Source organism: Coregonus clupeaformis, unplaced genomic scaffold (assembly GCF_020615455.1).
Source record: "Coregonus clupeaformis isolate EN_2021a unplaced genomic scaffold, ASM2061545v1 scaf0008, whole genome shotgun sequence".
NCBI lineage: Eukaryota > Metazoa > Chordata > Actinopteri > Salmoniformes > Salmonidae > Coregonus > Coregonus clupeaformis.
This window is the reverse complement of record NW_025533463.1, coordinates 1,098,669-1,107,012: the sequence shown is the minus strand read 5'-3', so window position 1 is coordinate 1,107,012 and position 8,344 is coordinate 1,098,669. Positions and strand designations below refer to the sequence as shown.

The following is an 8,344-nucleotide window of genomic DNA, read 5'->3' as shown; positions in this document are numbered from 1 at the left end:
AGGAGGCAGAGAGAAATGAGTCAAATGTAGACGTAGGGAGGTTGAAATCCCCCAGAACTGTGAGGGGTGAGCCATCCTCAGGAAAGGAGCTTATCAAGGCGTCAAGCTCATTGATGAACTCTCCAAGGGAACCTGGAGGGCGATAGATGACAAGGATATTAAGCTTAAATGGGCTAGTGACTGTGACAGCATGGAATTCAAATGAGGAGATAGACAGATGGGTTAGGGGAAAAATTTAGAATGTCCACTTGGGAAATATGAGGATTCCTGTGCCACCACCCCGCTGACCAGATGCTCTCGGGGTATGCGAGAACACACGGTCAGACGAGAAGAGAGCAGTAGGAGTAGCAGTGTTTTCAGTGGTAATCCATGTTTCCGTCAGCGCCAAGAAGTCGAGGGATTGGAGGGTAGCATAGGCTGGGATGAACTCTGCCTTGTTGGCAGCAGAACGGCAGTTCCAGAGGCTGCCTGAGACCTGGAACTCCAGGTGAGTGGTGCGTGGTGCGTGCAGGGACCACCAGGTTAGAGAGGCAGCAGCCACGCGGTGTGAGGCGTTTGTGTAGCCTGTGCGGAGAGGAGAGAACAGGGATAGGCAGAGGCATAGTTGACAGGCTGCAGCAAATGGCTACAATAATGCAGAGGAGATCGGAATGAAATGAACTAAACATCTGGGAAAGGAGAGAGCGGGGCCTCCCTCACCACAACTCCCAAATATAACTCTCCCAACTTCCACCTCAGAAACTATAATTGTTGTAAACTACAGCGGTTCAATGTTTTCTAGGAATAGACTAACTCAGCTAGCTAACTAGGCGCAGCATTATTCCGTGAACAGCTAGTTAGCTAGAATAGCTAGCAAACTAGCTAGCCATTGCTTTCAGACAAAGAAGAACCCCTCCTTTCACGGCACAAACACACAGAGAGAGCCAAACTAACGTTAACTAGTCACCCATGTCCCGAATTCCCTGAACGACTCGGGCTATCAATACGTAAAAAACAAAACACAAATGTAGGTTATGACTTACCCCTAGCAGCTACTGTTAGCTAGCCAAGTGCAAAGCTAGCCACTGAATTGACTCAGCCAGTTCGCGTCTGTTCGCTAGGTCGTTCCAGCTAATGTTTACTAGTAGCTATCCAGGTAGCAACAAGCTAGCTAAATTTCAAGCACAGTAGCCACTTGCTACCTAACGTTAACGGTTCAGACATGAGGTTAGAAAACAGCTGAATGGTAGGCAATTATTGTATGTAATCATTGTAGGCAGCCAGCTGGCGTAACCACAGGCACTCCCAGGCATGAAATAACTATACCGTTGCTAATAGCTACTCGCCAGCTAGTCCAGGTGGAGGGTTAGCCAGCTAGCTTCGTGCTACGCCCGGCGCCGCCGAATACAATACTAACCTACAATAATTACATACAACAACCCACGATAACTACCAACAATACCTAACTACAATCTAAATACATATGTAGGTTATGACTTACCCCTAGCAGCTACTGTTAGCTAGCCAAGTGCAAAGCTAGCCACTGAATTGACTCAGCCAGTTCGCGTCTGCTCGCTCGGTCGTTCCAGCTATTGTTTACTAGTCGCTATCCAGGTAGCAACAAGCTAGCTAAATTTCAAGCACAGTAGCCACTTGCTACCTAACGTTAACGGTTCAGACAATGAGGTTAGAAAACAGCTGAATGGTACACAGTAAATTCCATAGTGTTAAATATGCAGTGTCAAAGTACATTGACTCTTACAGAGTTATTACTACAACAGTTGGAGTAAGATACCGCCCAGTGTTGGTGAAAAAGTACGTTGTTAAAAGACGCAGTGTCAGACGTACTCTGGAAAGCTCCGCCCACCTACGACTCGTCTCAAACGGACCACACATTTTCACGGCGCCATTTTCTTCATGTGGAATGACTGCGGTAAGTTTCTCCCTAAGCGACTATACACACATTATTTGTCATTTTAACAGAAGCAGCATTTAAGAATTACTTTATATCGTTGCTAACAGTGCACTCTAGTTGGTTTTAGGTCTTAAAATGTCGAATTTTAAAAAGGCTAACGTTAACATGTTGTGACTGACTTCTGTCCAGTCCATGTGCCAGCAGTATTAAGCTAACGTTAATTAACATTAACTGACGAACATAACGTTCAAACTAGACAATGTCAGCCCGATTTATTGTAAGTTATGTTAATACAACGTGGAGGGGGGATTGTGTACTTCTTGTTAACGTTCAGATATTACAGGAACATAGCAAAGACTAAGGGGAGTTGGCTAAACTAGCTACAGTTAGCTACGTTAGCTTGACTGGCTAACTATGTGCGGGTGGCATGGATTTATTATGTTAACGGCGGGTAGACATTAACCTTGGACACTGCTTAGCGGTGTGCCTTTATTTTTTTCCTGGATATTATACAAAATGACTTTCGGGTTTCAAAGCAGCAGCAGTACTGTTAAAATACTTAAGCACTATCTTAGCACACACTTATGGTGTAACGTTTAGCTAACATTATTCAATTCAATGTTATTTATATTGTCAAATCATAACAAGAGTTATCTCAAGACACTTTACAGACAGAGTAGGTCTAGACCACACTCTATAATATACCAAGACCCAACAATTGCAGTAATTGTGCGGGCAAGGCGGTAACATTAATGTTACAAGGATGAAAATCAGACGTTATCCTTTTTAATGTGTTTGACAGTAACTTCAATTTAACTGGCCATTTCTGCAAAAGTGCTGATCATTTCTCAGCACTTTGGTGGCTTGAAACAATATTTTTTCTTATATTTGAGGAAATACTGCTAAAATAAGACCATCAACTTTTTTAACTGTGAGAAATTGTACTGATACTATTTGCAGGGAGCATGCTGCTTAAAGCTAAACTTGGAGATGTCCAAAAATTTGTCAGAATAACTGAGCCAAATCTGAAAGACTTTTTGATTGCAGGTAAGAATTTGACAATGTTAGTAATAACTGTCTGAATTTAGCTGTTTAAAATTGATATACTGGAATATTCCTAAAATGATGGGACATGTTAAGTTCTCAGGTTTTTGGAACTGGTCCATTTTTGTACGTCTAAATTTCTTCTGTTTTGCCCTTGGTAACTACACTTTAATTGTGGATGCATTGCTTAAGGTATAGTTATGATGCTACAAAAAAAAACATTTTAATCACTTAATAGTGTTTGTTTAAAACCTATTTTATAGGGGTAAGGTAGGTGTACACAGTGAAATTATTATATAAATAATGATTTACTTTTGTTTACACAAGCTTTTATCCCTGTTTTTTTCTAGCATTTGCAAAGTTTGGTGTCCCAGCTGTAACAGAAGGTGTGAAAATTGTTGACAGTTCAGGGACTGAATTGGATGATGATGTTTTTGAGGATATTATAAAGGATCCCTCAACTGGGGTGCTAACCATCAAATATGACTCAAGTTTGTTTCAGTTAATTAGACTAATTAATGAATACGTTATTTCTTTGTTTTATGAAGTTCATGGTGTCTATTAAATAAGTGTCTTAGATTATGAGGGAACTATATATAATTCTTTTTCTTCTAAAAATCATGGTTAGAATCTGTCTCCATGGTGGCCTCTTCTGAGCAATCCCAACCATCATCCCTTGATACCTTGGACTCTGAGGATACAGTCATTATTTCAGATAGCCCCTCCAGAAAACGCCAGAGGCTGGATACAGAAGCCAAGCAAGTAAGACAATTCTGACATTTTAAATTCTGTTCTTGAATCTGTTCTCAGAGAATTAAAATTACATTAATATACATTGTAAATTACATGGTTTCAAAACATTTTTGAAGTCCTGATTAGGGATGTCCCGATCAAGTTTTTTTAAGCGCCCTATCCGATTAAAAAAAGTATCTGCTGATATTGAGTCCTGATCAGATACTTTTATTTATTTATTGATAATACAGTGCACACTTCGAGTACATTCAAGTTATTGTCGCTGTCTGGAGGGAGTTTCTTACCATTATTGGCTTTTTCATTGGATTTTTGTAGCACTTGCAATCTTTGAGATTGGATCGGGACATCCTCTGACATCATATTAGTTTATTTCCAGTTTATTTGCAGTGGACATAACATGCAGAATTGTTATGCATTTTGTTTTAAGTTGGTGGAATCAGCTCTTACCAACAAAACCGGTGGGGAACGTATAATAAATGAATACAACCGAACCAAGTCCTTGACGGATGAAACAAGACGCAAAATGGTGAACATGCTGGCAGCTGACATGACAGAAATGAATGGGTAATTTGTTAATAGTCCTTGTGTTCTCAATCTGTAAATCTAAATCTGAATCTAAGTGAATATGACTGCACAATCCTTTCTTCTTCAATTTTGCAGTACATCTCCACCCAGACAGGTGAAAGAAATGTATGCCAAAGGAATAGTGACCTTATTCCCGTACCTCAGTGACCCATTCTCTAAGAATGGCTATGTGAGTTGCACACAGTAATAGTTGTAATGTTAAATATTATTGGAAGTTTTTGAATCCTACCAGACCATGTTGTTTTCAATGAAGTATCCATTTTTGTTATCCTTTCATCCTTCAAGGAGCATTATTATGATGGCGAGAGTGGAACTGGGTACTTGGCCTGGAGGATTAAAACTATTCAGAGAGGCACCGCCAAAGACAGGCGATCATCATTCGGAGGTAATACTGGAAAATGTATGGAACAAAACAGTTGCTAGATCAATAATTGCATTTGTTGCACTATTTCTCAGACATATAGTATAATGTGTAACTACATCCTTCAATTCTGCTAGCTCCCTCCCTCTTAGCAAATTTAAAGAAAATATGCATCAGAGACCTACAAAGGACTGTGACATAAGGGTTGCCTCGACACTGACTGGTCGAGGCAACCCCTGGCAAACTGGCCTTGCAAACTTTAGGGTGATTTAAACCAGTAGATGGCATTTTCATACATTTTTCAACCCACAAACTGCAGATTTCATAAATTGTGAAGAAATAATGTCAATATTAACACCAGCATTGATGCAGGGCTCCACACTAACTTTTGTCTTGGTTGCACTTGTGCGCCTAACTTTTTATTTAGGTGCACCAGCACAAAATGTAGGTGCACCCAAATTTTTTCCTTGCGTCGCCATTAACGCCACAATTTCAAGGTCACCTTTTTATCACGCTCCATATACATTCATATATATCATGTAACCACCCCCCCTTTGCTGTCCTCTGCCCCTCAGATGGCCAACACCTGTAATTTGGCCTTCTTCCCATTTGGCCTTGGCTAAACCAGCTTGCCACACTCCCTAGCATCAAACATATCATTCATATCATTTAGTTTACAGCTCAAAAGTATATTTTACAGTGGAGTACTTCCTTTAAAAGTTAGCCAGGCTACTAAAACTTTTGACATGATTGAAATTTTCCCGTGTTGTGTAGAATCAGCCAAAGGATCAACTGGTGAAGACATGTCTGGAGGACCGACTGTCAGACGAGAATCCCAGTTTGTTCCAGAGACTGCCCTGACTGATGATGAGTGCAACAAAGCAATCTCACTGATGAAACATTCTGCTGATGCAGACACAATCAAGAAGAAAATGGAACTGACGTTTGTGTATCGCCGCAAAATGATCCTCGACCCCCAGCAGTCAAGCAACATACTGTCTGAGTTTCCACGTTTTAAAGACGTCAAAAGCTTGGTAATTATGTTATTTTGAAAATACTATGACAAGTGAATTGTTTTGTAAGACATTGTAGTGATACTAGCTAGCCAAACTAGCACGCAATACAATTTGATTGGCTGTCAAATAACTGAAATTGTCACCAACACCACCCCACTCCAGGTTGAACAGGATTTTGTTCTAATGTTCGGAGAGGATACCTCAAGCAAGCTTCTGGAAAGGTGGCCGGTCACGTTCAAGAAAAAGATCATCAAACAATGCAGAAAGCTTCCATCCACAAGTGAGCTTGAAGAACTCTTGCTGGCAGCTGATCCTCCTGAGGATGGCACTGAATTGGATGTTGACTTTGGTAAGATGCTTGTAAGCCTACCTTTTGTGTTGTATTGCAATATCAACATTATGTGTAAACATTTAAATATCAACATAATACTAAGAAGCTGGATCTGTGAAAGATTTACGAGTACGTTCTGTAGCAGTATATTGAACAAAACTTTTGAGATTTGACTCAGCCCTGTGGATGTTTTAGTTAGAGAACTTCTTGTGATGTAGAACTGCTGTCTGTCTGGGGGTCTTTTTGTAAAGAAAACAACGTAACTGAAGTGTGTTAACATTGAACTTGTGTTGTTACAGGTTGGGACAGTGATCTGTCATCGGTTTTACTGCTTATACACCTGATTCCACCCTCCGCTCAGGGTCGGAAGAGACCAGGAAAGGTTTCCGCATCCCAAGCAGAGAAACATCTTGTGGTATTCAAGAAGGTTTGTATTTTTTCTAATTTGTGGTATGAACACCTAATATTAGGCTACAAGTATTCATTCAATATTCATATTCAATAAGAGTAGTGTATTGGCTCTTTCTGCATATTCTACAACTACTTGGCCATTAACTACAGTTTTCCCTCATTTGTCTTCGCAGACCGGAACAAACATTCAAGAGCATCTCGATGCCATCACTACTAGCGCTCAGCCCTATCTCCTAGCTGTTGGAGTTAAGAAGAATGCAATCCACCAGTTCTTCATCATTATCGACAAGAATGCCATACCTTGCAGGTCAACCTCTTCTCTTGTTGCTTTTGACGAACTATTTAAGGCACATTTTGTGTTTGGCACATCCTACAACACCATGCTCCACAACATGTACACTTTCATCCAAACTACAGTGTACAGCATCGATGCTGGCAAGGTCAAAGAGAGCCCTCGTGTTGCTGAAATCAGGGCGAGGTTACTTCATTAGTGCTTGAAGTTTCTCCTCGAACATGAAGTGTTTTGTTTGTCAGGCTGAGTTATCGAGTTCAAATATGCTTGTTAGGCATTTACGATTAGTTCACGGTTACTTGCCTGGAAAAAATCTCCGGCTTAAATGTGCTCAGACTGGATGTGGCTGTGCGTTTGGTACGTTTTTCTGGTTTTAGGAAACATTTAAACACAAAACACACTGAGTATATTGACCAACAGGTTGACCCTGATGTTTATTTAAGCAGCATTGGAGAGGCAGTGACCACTAATGTAGAGGAGACAGCTACAACGTCACGGACAGTTAATGAACACGAGGTAGCCACATCTACTCTGTTGAAAAAGTCCAACAGGAGCACTCTAGATATGTGTGCCTCTGCTGTTGCACAACTAAAAGCAGCTGGATTAAGTCAATCTACTGTAAATAGTTTTGTTTCCTCCATGGAAGAAGTGTTTTTTGAGATTCAAAGTCAAGCTACAGATGCAGCTTTGCAGTGCTTATCTCCACAGGAAACTGAAAATAAGAACAGAATAGAACAATCTTTGCAAAAGTTGGAAAACCCTTTCACACCCTTAAATTCAGAAGCTAAACGAAATAAACACTTCAAAGAGAAATGGGGAATCGTAGAACCTGTTGAAAAGGTGCTTGGCACAAGATTTGACAGCAGAAGAAACAAAACAACTGGGACATACGATCAGGTCGTTGTAACTGACAAGTTTGCATATATTCCTATTTTAGAAACACTAAAGGCCATTTTTCAAAACCCAGAACTTGCAGACATGTTCAAGCCCAGGCACATGCCCAAGGAAGGTGTGTATGCAGACTTGAGAGATGCCGCCTATTTTAAAAAAAAGTCCCTTATTCTCTATAGAAAAAGATGCCATACAGATCCAGCTATTTTATGACGACTTTGAAACAGCAAACCCCTTGGGGTCTAAAAAGGGTATACACAAATTAGGTGCTATATACTTTACATTAAGGAATTTTCCCCCAATCTTTAATTCATCATTGATAAATATTCATTTGGGTGCTCTTTTCCATGCGCAGGACATCAAGCGTTATGGTTTTAATTTGATACTTGAGCCACTTGTCAGTGATCTTAAAGTACTCGAGACAGAGGGACTTAAAGTTCCCAGATTGAAAGATGTGATTCACGGTACCATAGTTCAGGTCACTGGTGATAATCTTGGGTTGCATGGTTTATTTGGCTTTGTGGAGTCATTTGGGGCAAGGTATTGTTGTCGTTTCTGTCTCCTTGAGAAAGATTGTTTTCAAACTGTGTTCTGTGAAGATGATCCAAAAGTTGTACTACGAACTATCGAGATGCACAAACTGCACTGTCAAACTTTACAAACAGATCCTACACTACCTCATATCTATGGTGTCAAAACGCATTTGTCTGCTGAATTCACTACAGTATTTTAATACAGCCAACAATTTTTCTGTAGATATAATGCA

At 40.4% G+C, this 8,344-nt stretch overlaps 1 protein-coding gene across 4 annotated transcripts; it reads left to right on the top strand.

The window, feature by feature from the left end:
* Nucleotides 1–1,703: 1,703 nt before the first annotated feature.
* On the top strand, nucleotides 1,704–7,047 carry LOC121558598. 4 transcript variants are annotated; one of them, XM_045212340.1, is made up of 11 exons: nucleotides 1,704–1,912; nucleotides 2,855–2,941; nucleotides 3,289–3,324; nucleotides 3,567–3,700; nucleotides 4,119–4,255; nucleotides 4,352–4,445; nucleotides 4,562–4,661; nucleotides 5,412–5,671; nucleotides 5,816–6,002; nucleotides 6,284–6,411; nucleotides 6,569–7,047. In XM_045212340.1, the coding sequence occupies exons 1-11, from the start codon at nucleotides 1,897–1,899 to the stop codon at nucleotides 6,884–6,886; spliced, it is 1,497 nt and encodes a 498-aa protein (XP_045068275.1). In that variant the 5' UTR covers nucleotides 1,704–1,896; the 3' UTR covers nucleotides 6,887–7,047. The 4 variants fall into 4 exon arrangements, with proteins under 4 accessions (XP_045068275.1, XP_045068276.1, XP_045068277.1 ...); XM_045212341.1 differs by lacking the exon at nucleotides 3,289–3,324; XM_045212342.1 differs by lacking the exon at nucleotides 2,855–2,941 and having other exon boundaries at nucleotides 1,705–1,912.
* Nucleotides 7,048–8,344: the final 1,297 nt, after the last annotated feature.